The sequence below is a fragment of the Microcaecilia unicolor genome, chromosome 4, assembly GCF_901765095.1.
Source record: "Microcaecilia unicolor chromosome 4, aMicUni1.1, whole genome shotgun sequence".
Taxonomy (NCBI): domain Eukaryota; kingdom Metazoa; phylum Chordata; class Amphibia; order Gymnophiona; family Siphonopidae; genus Microcaecilia; species Microcaecilia unicolor.
In genome coordinates this window covers 335,331,235-335,347,805 of record NC_044034.1, presented here as the reverse complement: position 1 = coordinate 335,347,805, position 16,571 = coordinate 335,331,235, and the positions used below count along the sequence as shown (strand labels likewise).

Here is a 16,571-nt window from a genome sequence, read left to right as displayed (position 1 = left end):
CTCCCTGCAAGTCTCCGGTCAAAGCTGTGGCAGTGCAGCAGACCTTGGACAATCTGATCCGCCTGGGTGCGGTCGTTCCGGTGCCTGAAAATCAGCTTGGCAAGGGACGTTACTCCATTTACTTTGTGGTACCAAAGAAAGGAGGTTCTGTACGGCCTATCCTCGACCTCAAGGGGTCAATCAGGCTCTTTCGCATGGAGACTCTCCGCTCTGTTATAGCGGCAGTGCAGGCAGGAGAGTTCCTGGCATCCTTGGACATCAAGGAAGCGTACTTGAATATTCCCATCTGGCCTCCTCATCAACGCTTTCTGCGTTTTGCAGTACTGGGCCGACACTTCCAGTTCAGAGCCCTCCCGTTCGGGTTGGCTACTGCTCCGCGGACCTTCTCCAAAGTAATGGTGGTCATCGCGGCCTTCCTGAGGAAGTACAAGTCCATCCTTATCTGGATGACTGGTTGATCCGAGCCCCCTCTTATGCAGAGTGTGGCAAAGCTGTGAACCGGGTGGTTGCTCTTTTGAGCTCCCTGGGGTGGATCATCAACTGGGAGTAAAGCCAGCTGCGCCCGACTCAGTCCCTGGAGTATCTGGGAGTTCGATTCGACACCCAAGTGGGCAGAGTGTTCCTGCCAGACAATCGGATTGTCAAGCTTCAGGCTCAGATGGACCAGTTCCTAGTAGCCTCTCCTCTTCGGGCTTGGGACTATGTGCAGCTGTTGGGCTCTATGACGGCCACGATGGAAGTAGTGCCCTGGGCCAGGGCTCATATGAGACCACTACAACACTCTCTGCTGCAGCGCTGGACTCCGATGTCGAAGGATTATGCTGTGCGCCTTCCCTTGGACCCAGCAGTGCGCAAGGCGCTGAGCTGGTGGACGCAGACAGTCAAGTTGTCTGCAGGAATGCCTCTGGTGACCCCGGAGTGGATTGTCGTCACGACGGACGCCTCTTTGTCGGGCTGGGGAGCCCACTGCTTGGGAAGGACAGCGCAGGGGCTCTGGTCTCCTGCAGAGGTAAAGTGGTCTATCAACCTCCTGGAACTCAGAGCCATTCGGTTGGCGCTTTTGGAGTTCATCCCGGTACTGGCGTTGAAGCCTGTACGGGTCCTGTCGGACAATGCCACGGCTGTAGCCTATGTCAACTGCCAGGGAGGTACCAAGAGCGCCCCTCTAGCCAAGGAGGCCATGAATCTATGCCAGTGGGCGGAAGCGAACCTGGAACAGCTGTCAGCGGCCCACATTGCCGGAGTCATGAATGTCAAGGCGGACTTTCTCAGTCGCCATACCTTGGAGCCTGGAGAGTGGCAGCTATCTGTTCAGGCATTCTTGGACATCACGAAGCGCTGGGGCCAGCCGAGCCTAGATCTGATGGCGTCATCGGCCAATTGCCAAGTGCCGCGCTTTTTCAGCAGAGGACGGGACCCTCGATCCCTGGGAGTAGATGCTCTTCTCCAACAGTGGCCGACACAAGAGCTTCTCTATGTGTTCCCGCCCTGGCCCATGTTGGGCAGGGTGCTAGACCGGGTGGCAAAGCATCCGGGCCGGATAATCCTGGTGGGTGCGGATTGGCCCAGACGTCCCTGGTATGCGGACTTGATCAGGCTCTCAGTGGACGAACCTCTGCGACTGCCAGTGGAGCAGGGCCTGTTACATCAGGGTCCCGTGGTGATGGAGGATCCCTCCCCCTTTGGTCTTACGGCCTGGCTATTGAGCGGCAGAGTCTGAGGAAGAAGGGCTTCTCAGACAAGGTCATCGCCACTCTGCTGAGAGCGAGGAAGCGCTCTACTTCTACTGCTTACGCCAGGGTTTGGCGTACCTTTGCAGCGTGGTGTGAAAGCAGGTTCACTTTCTCCATTTACTGCTCCAATTTCTTCAGTGCTGGCGGCGTTCCTGCAAGAAGGTCTGGAGAAAGGCCTGTCGCTCAGATTCCCTGAAAGTCAGGTAGCGGCCCTGGCTATGCTTCAGGGGCCGCCTGAAGGGTGCTTCCCTGGCTTTGCAGCCAGATGGGGTGCGTTTCCTAAAGGGAGTTAATCACCTGCGCCCTCCTCTGCACTCAGTGGTGCCTGCGTGGAATCTCAACCTGGTGCTAAGAGCCTTACAAAGCCGCCTTTTGAACCCCTTGGTCGAGGGCATCCTCGGAAGACCCTGACGTTGAAAGCAGTCTTTTGGTGGCTATCACTTCAGCCAGAAGAGTTTCCGAGCTCCAGGCACTCTCTTTGTCGAGAGCTTTTTCTGCAGTTCCTGAGGCAGGAGTGACTATTCGCACAGTGCCTTCCTTCCTGCCCAAGATTGTTTCTCGCTTCCATGTGAGTCAGCAGCTCTGTCCTCCCTTCCTTTCGTAGGGAGGACTACCCAGAAGTGTATTCTGCTCTCAAATATCTGGATGTGAGACGGGTCATCATCAGATACTTGGAAGTGACCAATGATTTCCGGAAGTCGGATCATCTGTTTGTCCTGTTTGCAGGTCCTCGTATGGGTCTGCAGGCTGCTAAGCCTACCAGTGGCAAAGATGGGTCAAGGAAGCCATTGCAGCGGCTTATGTGGCCGCGGGGAAGGTGCCGCCTATTCAGTTGAAGGCCCACTCCACTAGAGCTCAGGCGGCCTCGATGCGCAGAGGCCGGGTCCGTCTCCTGGTAGAGATTTGCAAGGCGGCAACTTGGGCGTCGGCCCATACCTTCTCCAGACAATACCGCTTGACTGTGGCGGCTCGGGCGGAGGCCTGGTTTGGAGCTTCAGTGTTGCGGTCAGGGATTTCTAAGGTCCCGCCCTGGGTGAGTACTGCTTCGGTACATCCCACCAGTCTATGGATTGATCAGCATGATGAATGGAAGAGTAAAATTATGTATCAGACCTAGATAATTTTCTTTCCATTAATCAATACGCTGATCAATCCATAGCCCTCCAGCAGATATCTGTACTGGTTATATTCGGGTTGACTTTAGGTTCAAGTTTAGTCTTCAGTTACTTCAGGAGGACTTCGTGTTCAAGTTTTTTTTTCACTTGGATTCTTCAAAGAGTTGAGACGAGTTTGTGTTACAGTGAGCTGCTGCATTCCTCTCCCCTCCGTTTTACGGGGCTGATTGAGACTTAAATTCTGCCCGGCACTCCCTCCCGCTTCGTGCGGCTGTAGGGCAGCTTTGTACCCCTCCCGCTTCGGCGGTGTTAGGGTCAGTCAGCTCCTCCCGCGGTTGCGGTTGCAGGATAAGCCAGATCCCCCCGCATCGCGGGGTGGTGTCCCTCCCCCGCTCCGCGGGGATGAGCTGGATGGATTCCCCTCCCCCACTTGTGTGGGGATGAGCTGGGGTTAATTCCCCTCCCCCGTTTCGGCGGTGGTGAGCTGGGCAGAGTGTCCCTTTGTGGGTGTAATTCTCTAAGTGCTGAGTCCTGCGGATGGAGCTTTGATATCGACATACTGAGGTCTTTCCGGCAGCACATGACCACATATAGGGAGGCAAAGTTTGCTCTCTATCTCCACCTGCTGGTAGATGGACACAACCCACCAGTCTATGGATTGATCAGCTATGATTAATGGAAAGAAAATTATCAGGTATGATACATAATTTTACCTTATATTAGATTGCCTGGTCCCACATGACAACAGCAGGTGGGGACGTGATTACATGTGCGGTAGGATGCTTCTAAAAATGGAACACTGGGTAGTGTCTCTACTCAGTCTCATCCTGCTGTCCTTGGAGAACATCTGCTACAGGTGAATAACTTTGTTTTTTGGTCACAGCAAGGAAATCTTCTACAAGGCATGCTTATTCCTTTAAAAGGGAGAGATTCTCCACCTGATATTTCACACACATTCACAGTGTCTAAGTCTTCCAAATTGTATTTGGTTTATTGTACCACCTAATTCCAATGAGTACGTCAAGGTGGTTAACAAGTTTAAAAATATATAGGAAAGGAACACCAGAGTTCAGGGTAGGAGAGCTAAATCGTTTGCATCAGAGGACACAGACACATAACTAAATGCGGGTAAGGACAAGACAATACCAGTCTGGCATATCTAAGCTTTGCCAAAGGCCAGACAAAAAAATGAGTTTTCAAGTTAGTTTTTAATCTTTGGAAAGACTATTCCATATGGATATGAGAGGACAGGTCATTCCAGAGTTTAGCGACTAAATAGTAAAAAGCTGAATGTCTTGTTGATTCACAGTAGGCAAACTTGGGGCCTGGCAACACTAGTCAATGGAAATCCAAAGATCTTAGGGCCCAAGAGGGAGTGTAGCGAATTGTTAGAGATGTGAGGTAAAGGGGGTAGTCCTATATAATAGGCCGTATGGGTTAGGCAAAGAATATCATACACTATATTCTGTTACCTGTACCACCTATATTGCTGTAGTCTCTTTATGTAAAATAATTGATTCCCCTCCCCCCCAATCCACTGTTCTGGGTGGATTCCAATAACATAACAATCAGTTGAGAACAATAAAATCCATGCCCCCCCCCCTTAATAAACTTCCACCTTCACAATGTTCAGTTGTTTCCAGATTCATGATGGGCTTTTTTCAGAGGTTGCGTGTGCCGTGGGACCTTAGTGTTGTCCTTTCATTTCTCATGAAACCATTTTTTGAGTCAATGGAATCTCCATTTCTCAGACATTTACTCTGGAAAGTGTTCTTTCTAGTTACAGTTAGTCTAACTAGAAAAGTGAACTTTCAGGCTTTGGTAATCTATGAATCATGTATTAAATTTCATCACAACAAAATCATTCTACATACTCATCCTGAGTTCTTACCAAAGATGGTCCCATCTGTCAGCAAAGAAATAGTGCTTCCTCTGTTTTGTCCTAAACCTTCATAAGCAATAACATGAGAAATTCCTCCGTGAGTGCTCACTGTCTCAAAAGATCTGAATTGATCAGAAAGTCTATAAAGCTGTTTTGTCTCCTTCCACCCCAAAAGAATTGGTATTCCCTTAATCAAATGAACATTAGCAAATTGACCCGCTCCAATCTGGCTTTCGCTCTCTTCACTCGACTGAAACGGCACTTGCCAAAGTCTCCAATGACCTGTTACTGGCCAAATCTAAAGGTCTCTACTCTATTCTCATCCTCCTCGACCTATCTGCTGCTTTTGATACTGTTGATCACACCTTACATCTTGATACATTATCCTCTCTTGGATTCTGGGGCCCTGTTCTTTCCTGGTTCTCTTCCTATCTCTCCCAACGTACTCTTAGCGTATACTCTGGTGGTTCCTCCTCCACATCTATCCCGCTAACAGTCGGTGTACCCCAAGGATCTGTCCTAGGACCTCTCCTCTTCTCCATCTATACCTCTTCCCTTGGTGCTCTGATCTCATCCCACAGCTTTCAATACCACCTTTATGCTGATGATACCCAGATCTACCTCTCCGCACCGGATATCTCAGCTGAAATCCAGACCAAAGTATCGGCCTGCCTGTCTGACATCGCTGCCTGGATGTCTCGCCACCACCTGAAACTAAACATGACCAAAACTGAGCTTCTCCTCTTTCCCCCTAAACCTGCCTCTCCTCTGCCCCCGGTCTCTATTTCGGTAGATAACACTCTCATCCTCCCTGTCCCGTCTGCGCGCAACCGTGGAGTCATCTTTGACTCCGCTCTCTCCTTCTCTGCTCATATTCAGCAGATTGCCAAAACCTGTCGTTTCTTTCTCTATAATATTAACAAAATTCGCCCTTTCTCTCCGAGGACGCTACCAAAACCCTTACCCACACCCTTATCACCTCTCGCCTAGACTACTGCAATTTGCTTCTCACTGGTCTCCCACTCAGCCATCTATCTCCTCTTCAATCTGTCCAAACTCTGCTGCACGTCTTATATTCCGCCAGAGTCGCTATACTCACGTTAGCCCTCTCCTCAAGTCGCTTCATTGGCTCCCTATCCTCTTCCGCATACGGTTCAAACTTCTCCTTTTTTTTTTTTTTTGTTACATTTGTACCCCGCACTTTCCACTCATGGCAGGCTCAATGCGGCAGGCAACGGAGGGTTAAGTGACTTGCCAGAGGTCACAAGGAGCTGCCTGGTGCCAGGAATCGAACCGCAGTTCCTCAGGACCAAAGTCCACCACCCTACACCACTATGCCACTCCTCCACTCCACTTTTGACCTACAAGTGCATCCACTCTGCAGCTCCTCAGTACCTTTCCGCTCTCATCTCTCCCTACACTTCTCCCCGTGAACTCCATTCGCTGGGTAAATGTCTCATGTCGTCCCCCTTCTCCCCCACTGCTAACTCCCGGCTCCGTTCCTTCTATCTCACTGCTCCCTATGCCTGGAATAGACTCCCTGAGCCAGTACGTCAGGCTCAGTCTCTGGCTGTCTTCAAGTCTAGGCTTAAAGCCCACCTCTTTGCTACAGCTTTCAACTCCTAACCATGACTCTCTTACTCAACACCCTCACTTATCACCCCTACCACTGCAATTTCCCCACCCCTAGCTGTCTGTTCATCTGTCCAATTTAGATTGTAAGCTCTGTTGAGCAGGGACTGTCTTTTCATGTTAATTTGTACAGCGCTGCGTAAGTCTAGTAGCGCTATAGAAATGTTTAATAGTAGTAGTAGTAGTAGTATTTATTTCTATTACAAACTGGTGCTCCTCTGGCTAGTAAGTCAGACTTCACCAAATTGTAGCCACTGCAGCTAATACAGCTCTCAAGGAAACTGCTTCACTGAACAGGATATGCAAAGTAGCTACTTGAGCTTCACTCCGTATATTCATTTCCCACTACTAGCGTGGACCATTCTTCAGTCAGAGACTGTACATTCAGTCAAGCTGTGGGTGACCAGCCTGTCTATGAATCAGCAGTTCTTGCATCTTTACCTGTGATCTAGCTGCTGTGGTAAGATAGAGTATCCTTCAGATGAGCAGTATTCTGCTTGGGAATCACCCAGTTGTGTGCCTGACTCAATCCTACTTGAAAAAAAAAACAACAAAAAAAAAGCATTGTTTATCACCTGTTAACATGTGTTTTCTGTGGACAGCAGACTTATAATTCCTTCCACCTCCCCAAATGCTTCATTTCTTCTTGATCTATGGAACTAACTGAGGGAGATAACTGTGAGGGTCATATATGTTCAGAGCTTTACAGTTAAAGTTCTAAGTTCTGGGAGAATTGTCCTGGTGGAATCAGATGATATCACCCATTTGTGTGCCTGATCAGTCCTGCTATCTATGGCAGACATCTGTTACAAGTGAGAAATTTGTCTTTCCATTTGTGACACTGATAAAATTCTTACATGGATGTTCTTTATTCCCTAATTATTCATCTACAGCCTCTTCAAATCTTCACTGTTTGTAAACATTTTGTAGAAATATAAGCGTATGAGTGTGTCTCTATCTCTGATGGAGTCAAGATTTGAATATGAGAGATCTGGGATAATTCTATGCACAGCTTCATTTCCATCTTCCCAAATGTCTTGAATGAGATAGAATAAGTTATGTTGAAATGTCCCTTTCAATAAAATTGTGGTCTAAAATGTTACTGATAACAAGTACTTCTACAAGTGTGCAGTGCCTTAAAGATATGAATAAGGATCCCTGCTTTATGGAGCCTGCTGATAAGGTTGGCAGAAAATAGATTTTAAAATGCTGAAGCTCAAGAAGCAAAATTAATAAGAGGACCAGCACACTTGAAGCTGGGCTGTCATGGATGTAATCCACAGCTGTCTAAATTCAACATAATGTTTACCTCGGTTGTCGGTTTTTATTAATATAGTAAAAGTTCAAAATGGCCCATCCAGTCTGACCAATTGAAATCTGTTCACTTTAAGTAAATGCACCTATATATTTCTATATGCCACCCAACACCAGCACTCTCCCCAGCGATATCTGACCTTCCAACCCTTTCGTTCTATACTGTATTTGTCCCAAGCATGCCCAAAATCTGTTACAATGATGGTCATCACCACCACCTCTGTTGTAAACTAATCAGGCTTTTCCATTTTCAGCTTTGCTTCTTATAAGTTTTGTAATCCAGAATCTCCCAGGCAGGTGAAGATGATGTAAAAAAATTAAAAAAAATCCTACCTCCCCATGCACGTTGAAGCTTAAATTGCAACCTTAGTTCTTCCATGCAGGCCATCCCAGCCTTTTTGGAAACTTGAATCTGTTGCATCAACTATTTTATGAGGGTGTCACTGCTGCTCCCTGGCGATTACCCCAGTGCTTTTTTTGATGCCCGATGCAATCAATACCATTGCTGTTGAGTATCGTCTTTTCATAATCTAGGTTTTCATTTTGTTATTGTACAGCTCCCAGTCTTCAAATTACTCCATTTGTTGATAGGGACATTTAAGACGAATTACCCCTGTAAATAAGTGTATGAGTGTGCAACTTGGTTTCCAAGCTTCTAGATTTTATGTTATCATTTAGTGACCTGTCCTAAATAACATCTTGCTTCTACAGAAACCCATCCTTCATAGGAAGAGACGAGTCCGAAAACGTAAGCACCACAATAGCAGTGTTGTTACAGAAACCATCTCCGAGACCACAGAGGTGCTGGATGAGCCATTTGAGGACTCTGGCTCTGAAAGGCCGATGCCCCGACTTGAGCCTACGTTTGAAATTGAGGAGGAGGAAGAGGATAGTGAACTCATCTCCCCAGGCTATCTCCCTTGTTTATCCCTGCAGACCTCTCTCAGGCATAGATCGTGCGAGAGGAAGGTCCGGGGGGATGAGGAATCTGACAATGCTGATGGTACATCTCTTCTGCTTCTCTGCACCTTTCTTTGTTTTCAGGTGTATTTTAAAGGAGATCTGTCAAATTTTCTTCTCTATCCTATTTTGTAACAATATTAATTTAGTTAAAAAAAAGAACTATTGTTCTTACCCTATTCGTCAGAAAAGAAACACTTTGTATCCTGGTTTCTTAGAATTTATGAAACCAGGACAGAAAAACTACATGATTATTCTGTTACTCTGTGTTTTAATATGCTTGTTTAGAATCTAAACTCATAACCTAGTTGCTCATTTAGAAACTAAACTCAATAAGCTAGTATAATAGCCATAAAATTCTCCAGATAAATTATTTTATTTTGATTTTAATGTATTGAGTAAATTACCCTCATAAAATGCATTTTTATGATGTCCTTGCATGTTACTGCACTGGAATTCACACAAATTACAATTTGCAACATAATTTATAGTCCTTACTAGTAGCCTTCAGGAACTAGAGCTGAAATAAGTTTTATTTTGTAAATTGCAGAATAGAAATTGAATTAGCCAATATTTTAAACTTGTGAGATATTGTATTGTGGCATCATGCTACAATCTATTCTCTTCTCATTCAGACTCCTAAAACCTGCTGATAAATACAGAGCTTCCACAAAATATTAATGAATTCATTGAAAAACTGCCTGATAAAATTGTCTGTGGGTATTGGTGAATAGAGTGAGTGAGAGAGAGAAAACTGAACAGCTTACCCATAGTGGTAGATTTCATGGCAGCATGGTTTTCTACTTGTATATTGGGTTTATTTTAGCCCCTCTTCTCTGGTTTCTATATCTTGTTGCCACATAGTTATTACACTGTTGAGTATTTCTCTTTAGGATTGTATCTTTTGAGCTGTCTACTGGGCCTTGAGAGTCTGTGAGAAGTAAATGAATGGATGATAACAAGAACTGAAGTTGTGATGTGATATAACTGCTTCCAAATTTCAGATTTGGCCTGATCAGATGCTGTGGGGTCAGTTTTCATCAGGATGGCTGGTGCTCAAAAGTATCTGGATAAGATTTCTAGATAGCTTTTAAGTGAATTTTCATTCAGCCTATCCATTTAAAATGACCACTGAATATGCAGTCCTAAACTTTAAATGAATAAATTAACGTTTAATAATTCTAACTGTAACCCAGACATCTCCTTAAAGACTGAATATTGCTGCTGTTTGCATAACTTGTGGCTCCACTCCTCGGAATGCCTATGGCCCTTCATACTTAGATAAATTTTGGCCATATAATGTATGGCCAGAGTTTATTAATTCACCCAGCAAGCTATACCTGATTATACTTTTACATATCGACCTGTGTGTGGTCATGTCTTCAAAATGTTCTGAAAAATCTGGGTAGGGTAAGGTATTTTTCTTTTCCTACCAATTGGAACTCTTGTTCTTATCACAGGCCCAGGTCTTTAATCCAGATCTTATAAACCTCTCTGAAACATCAGGATTGAAAGAGAAAATTAATTCTGAACTTTGTGTATACCAAAAGAACATTCATTTTCTTCTCATGCTCTCACCTGTTAGGAACCTGCATGCGCCCAAGGGGGCTTTCTCAGTGAGCCCTGCTGTGGGTTATGGGATACCAAAAAGAACACCCTTAAGTTTTAAGTGAAAGCATTTTTTTTTCATTTACCACTGTACCTTAGCTTTGTACAGTGTTATACCTTTTGAGGCATGGTAACCTGACTTTTATGTAATCCTCATATTCTTCCTCCTTCCCCTTCACTCTCTCTATCTGTTTTAACAGCATATTTCAGCCAGAGTGGAAATGTTTACTAGTATTAGAGAAGGATGATTTGATTCTGACACTTGCAATGTAGTCATTCATTAACCCTTAGCAGCATACCACTTGCGTGTTCACAGAAAAATATGATTTAATACATTTGTTATGCCATGTTCTCAGTATAAAGCCATTATACTTTGGCTTTTCAGACATATCAGTACTGTTCCTATTTGCAATAGCATAGACCAGTAGCTAAGTAAAGGAACTAATTGCATATTCTTGTACAAATTTTCTGCTTCATGATTCCTACTTAAGAGCAAGGAAGATAGAAAGCTTAAACTATAAACAGTGACTTTAGATTCAATAAAAAACAGGCATTAGAATGTATTTTTCTACTTTAGTGTTTACAGTATCAGCTGAATGGAAATGCATGGGCTCACCCTATTAACCTTAGAGATGCTGAAAGAGAAATTTAGTCCTGAATTTGATTCTTTTTTGATTTACTTTTTAGTAATTTTCGTTGTTATTTTCAGGTTCGCCTGTTTTGAAGCCTATATCAGCATTGAGGTCACGAGAATTGAATGATGCCCCACCTCAGCCAGATGCTTCCACTCCTATAAAAAAGAAAAAGGGATGGCCAAAAGGTAAAAGCCGTAAACCTGTTCACTGGAAGAAGAGACCAGGACGTAAAGCAGGCTTTAAGCTAAACAGAGAAGTTCCAGTAGCATCATCTTATATGAGCAGAGCAGAAGTAATGGCTATTTCTAAACCAGAGCGTAAAGCACAGGAAAAAGAAGAACTTTTGGAGGTGACAAAGGATAACATGGTACTAGCAGAGGGTAGGAAAGTTGAAAACTTGCATGCAGAAGACGTAGAGGAAAAAGATGAGGAAGATGCAGGTGGCAGTGAAGTCCAAACTACATCATCTGTGGACAGCAACGGAAAACCAATGGCAGAAGGGAAAGAGGCTGATCTAGAAGAACCTGAGGAAAAACCAAGACTGGTGGAAGAGCACAGGAAATTTGAAGAGGAACCACAAGAAGTGGAATCACAAGAAGCAGAGCAAGAACATGACCATGAGGAAGAAGAGGTAGTAATAGCAGTGGTTAACCAGCATGAGGACCATGATGCTGATGATGAGGATGATGGTAATCTTGAGTATACAAAGAATGATACTGATGAATTATCAGTCCGTGAAGAGGTCAAGGAGGAACATGATGTTCAGGAGTCTTTTTTAGACACAAGCACACAGAGCAGTAGGGATGACATCAAAAGCAAAGATGGAGTAGAGCCAGATTCTGAAGAGGAACAGCCTTCTCATGATATTTCTGTGGTCTCATCAGAGCATGTGGCAGGTTCCGAAGAGGATCTTGAAGAAGAACAGAACACTAAAGAAAGTTTGGTGAACTTAAAAGAAGAGGAAGAGATTCGTCATAGTGAGCTGGATTTGGAAACTGTCCAAGCTGTCCAGTCCTTGACCCAGGAAGAGAGCAGTGACCATGATGGTGCTTATCAAGACTGTGAGGAAACACTGGCAGCTTGTCAGACCTTGCAGAGTTATACTCAAGCTGAAGAAGACCCACAAATATCAATGGTGGAAGACTGCCATACTTCTGAACACAACAGCCCAATCTCTTCTGTTCAGTCTCACCCAAGCCAATCAGTACGTTCTGTCAACAGTCCAAGTGTGCCACCCCTTGAAAGTAGTTATACCCAGATAAGCCCAGATCAAGGATCCCTGTCCGCACCCTCTATGCAGAACATGGAGACCAGCCCCATGATGGATGTGCCTTCTGTTTCCGACCACTCGCAGCAGGTGGTAGATAGTGGCTTCAGTGACCTGGGCAGCATTGAAAGCACTACTGAGAATTATGAGAATCCAAGCAGTTATGACTCCACAATGGGAAGCAGCATTTGTGGAAACAGCTCTTCTCAAAGCAGCTGTTCCTATGGGGGATTATCTTCCTCCAGCAGCCTTACACAGAACAGTTGTGTTGTCACCCAGCAAATGGCAAATATCAGCAACAGTTGTAGCATGATGCAACAGAACAGTGTGACATCTACTGCAAACTGCAATATTAAATCACCTCAGAGTTGTGTTGTAGAAAGACCTCCAAGTAACCAGCAGCAACAGCAGCCACCCCCGCAACCACAACAGCAGCCACCACCTCCATCACAGCAGCCTCAGCCTCCACCCCCACCCCAGCAACAACCACCTTTGTCACAGTGCAGTATGAACAATAGCTTCACCCCAACACCCATGATCATGGAAATTCCAGAATCTGGAAGTACTGGCAATATAAGCATATATCCAGGAGACTTTGGTGCTGGCAGCTATTCCCAGCCATCAGCCACATTTAGCTTAGCCAAGCTCCAGCAGCTGACAAACACCATTATGGACCCACATGCCATGCCTTACAGTCACTCTCCTGCAGTGACTTCCTATGCAACCAATGTTTCTTTGTCCAACACAGGGCTGGCTCAGCTAGCTCCATCACATCCGTTAGCTGGGGGCCCCCAAGCACAATCCACCATGACACCCCCACCAAATCTTGCTTCCACTCCAATGAACCTCACACCCCCCTTGCTCCAGTGCAACATGTCTGCCACCAATATTGGAATTCCCCACACTCAGAGGTTGCAGGGGCAAATGCCGGTCAAGGGGCATATTTCCATTCGCTCCAAATCAGCACCACTGCCCTCTGCGACATCTCACCAGCAGCAGCTCTATGGCCGCAGTCCTCCAGCAGTGGCAATGCAGACAGGTCCTCGTACACTAGCTGTACAACGTGGCATGAACATGGGGGTAAACCTAATGCCATCAACTCCCTATAATGTTAATTCCATGAATATGAACACCTTAAATGCCATGAACAGTTATCGAATGACACAGCCTATGATGAACAGCAGTTATCATAGCAACCCTGCCTATATGAACCAGACAGCACAGTATCCTATGCAGATGCAAATGGGAATGATGGGAAGTCAGGCCTATACCCAGCAGCCTATGCAGCCAAACCCTCATGGAAACATGATGTACACTGGCCCACCCCATCACAGCTACATGAATCCTGCCGGGGTGCCCAAGCAGTCGCTCAATGGACCTTACATGAGGAGATGAGTGAGGCAAACTAATAACCTATAAACTGACATATATATATAAATAATGGAACCTTTTATACTGACATACCCAAGCCACACAGATCTTTTTCCAGTCCGAATATTATTGTAGATTTAGAGGGTTTTCCCAGGACAGGCTTTGGTTTATTTTATTTTTTAGAAAGCCTAGTTTTATTTTTTTGTTTATTTTTTGGGGTTTTGTTTGTTGTCTTCACTGAGGTAAAACAGTTTCAACTAATTCCTTTTCAAACAGTTTATGGAAAAAAAGACATGCACAAAATCTTTAATAAAAAGCCTTATGTCAAAAAAGCAAAAACCCCACAAATGGACAGAATTGTGTGAAAAAGAATTAGGTGTATTTTATTTAATTTTGAATGTTTTGTCTGCACACCCTGCTGTGTGCTTCGCCCAGCGTGTATCTCTTTACTCTTGTCAGAGGGGAGGAGCCCTGAACTCATATCCTTCTCTTAGGTTTCTCTTCTCCAGCAGGAGGCACTTATCCATCAGATGGAGTGTAATCATCTGACATTTCTCTCTGTTTACCTAATAGAGGGGGTACAACAAGCTCTTTGTGTTGTTAAAACTAGTTGGAGAAGGTCACCTTTCTTGCCTCTGTTATGAGATGTTTTCTTTCTGTCAGTGTTTTTGGTTGAATTTGAAAGTCTCTTCTCCCAGGAAAAGCATAATTCCACATTGTTGTATGTGTTCTCACGGTCAGAAGAGACCATTTGTTATATTCTGTGGCTGCTGTAAGCCTTGTGCAAGCCCTGGATGTATAATGAATGTCACTTCTGCACACTGAAGAGATTGTCATGCAATCCTCAGCCCCCTGTGTCCTTCCTAGAGATACAGTGCTCTACCCCTGTTATCTATTTCCATTATGTTCTCAAGAGAGACAGTGCTCCACTCCCTTCTTGTTCAGCCCTTTATGTTTTGCAGGGAGAGACAGTGCTCTATTTCTATCTTATAGTGGCCTACTGAAAGACAGTGATCTGCTCCTGTCCTGTAGTGCCCCCTTTCTTCTTGACAGTCATCTTGATGTTTATTTAACTGTTGACTTTGTGGAATGAGTGCTTCTGAATTCAAAGCAACCTTGTACTCCATTCTATGCCAACACAGAGATATTTCCCTGAGGCCCTTCTCATCTTTCTCTTCTGCTGAGGTACTAGGATTTCATATGTATATTACAGGTCTTTTGAGGATTCTCTTCAGAGGTGTATTACTTTTTTTGTTTGAATTTACATATAAAAGATGGAGAACAGTGTTTTGATTTTTGCTTCTTTCTACCTGGAAGTGTCCATTTTAGTATCCCCACAGCCAGTAGCTATTTAAAAAAAAAAGAAACCACACGCACAAAGTAAGCAAAGAGTCTCATGGGCTTTCCCATCTTCCTTGGAGATGACTCTTGACAAACAATTAATTATACCGGGTGTAAGAGGGAGATGCAGAATCAGTTCCTCCCAAAATACACCTTTTTTTCACCTTTGTGAGCATGCTGACATCTATTTCACTTTAAAATAGCCTGATAGTGCGTGTGAGGATTTGGCAGAGTACATCCGAACTACATGTAATTTGTGTACACTTGTGAGGGAGTTATAAAGGCACATTTTTGTGCAGGTGAAGAGGTACACATCCAAATTGCACACCAGTTCTGTATAGATACTATGGAGGGTAAATTATTGCCAGCAAGTAAGGCCAACTTGACCCACCCACTGTTGCTACAGATTCTACTCAGTTTCTGGCATTTTCCTCCCTTATTCTTGTCTCAGATCTCTGTCTCTTCCAAGAGTGCTTGAATTCTGACACTATTTAAAAAATAAGACAATATACATACAGTTCACCTCTGTTCTGCGCATGCCATGTGGGAAGGGATGTGCCCACACATTCGTACTTCTCATCTCTTCATGCCTGAGGGAAGGTGAATCTACAACTTCAATTCTCAGGCCATTCCCAAAGGAATAGTGGTGTGCCATATCGTACTGAGAGGTACGATATTTAGCAACATAACTGTCTCCTTATTAGGGATGAGAGACCCTTCAAATATTTCATGTGAAGAGGGGTGCTTACTGCAGGATAATGAACATATTTGGGCCTAATTTGTTTTATTTTTAATCAGTTGGGCAACTCTCTTTTCCAAAAGCAACATTACCCATGTGTATTTAACTATATATATTTTTTTCTGTAACAAAATTATCCCAAACAGTAATGTACATCTCATTTTTGCAGTTCTGTTTTAAACATTTTTAAAAAATGTATTTTTAGCCAGATAACTTGGGTAATCTAAAATAAAGACCTCTCACTTTTTAGTGACTTTGATGCCTTTTAAATAAGAGCTTTTTCATTTCATTCCATCTTTAAAATTTTTTTATCTTTGTTGTAGAATATTGAAAACTATTTTAAGAAAGATAAAACTTCTCTGTAAACAGATCTCTAGAGTGTGTGACTAGAGCTCCAAATGCCTCTAAACCCGCATGTACAAATGACGCCAGTCTATTCCTGTCTGTTTATATTTGCTTTTCCTGTTTTGTAAGCTCTTTGTACTTTGCTCTTGGTGACTTGTAAGCTAAGGGGAAGGGTGCCTAGATGCCTTTGTATTTCTTTGTGTCATACGCTCCTGGGCCAAGGGATTTCCCTTCCTCTCCTTGTATGTAATATCACTTTTTTCCTTTCTAGCAAGTACTTTCAAAAGAACTCTGTACATTTTAACATAAAAATAAATTATGTTGAGCCATTTTGAATGTTGGTCTTACATGTGTAATTTTTTTTTTTTAATTCTTTTGGAACAGAGACATGTTTGTTGTAGAGGTAGTATTCAGAGTAGCTTTTATGATGAATTAGATTTGTCCAAGGACAAGCAGGATGATATATTCTTAAATATGGGTGACATCGTCCTTTGGAGCCCACATGGGAATGCTCCTTAGCTCATTTTCTGGAAGCTTTTGGAAGCATTGCACCTCACTGCATGTGTCTTCTCACCTGCTGTCGTGCGGAAGCTGTTCATTCTTTGATTTTCCACCAAGCTGTACGGACA

General features: G+C 44.2%; 1 protein-coding gene across 1 annotated transcript in view; it reads left to right on the top strand.

Moving 5' to 3' along the window:
• Window positions 1–16,272, top strand: part of KAT6A (lysine acetyltransferase 6A) — a 290,868-nt gene extending 274,596 nt beyond the window's left edge. The window contains 2 exon segments of the mRNA XM_030202065.1: window positions 8,388–8,679; window positions 10,954–16,272. Of these exon segments, the coding sequence (XP_030057925.1) occupies window positions 8,388–8,679; window positions 10,954–13,541 (2,880 nt within the window). The 3' untranslated portion in view covers window positions 13,542–16,272.
• The last annotated feature ends 299 nt before the right edge of the window (window positions 16,273–16,571 follow it).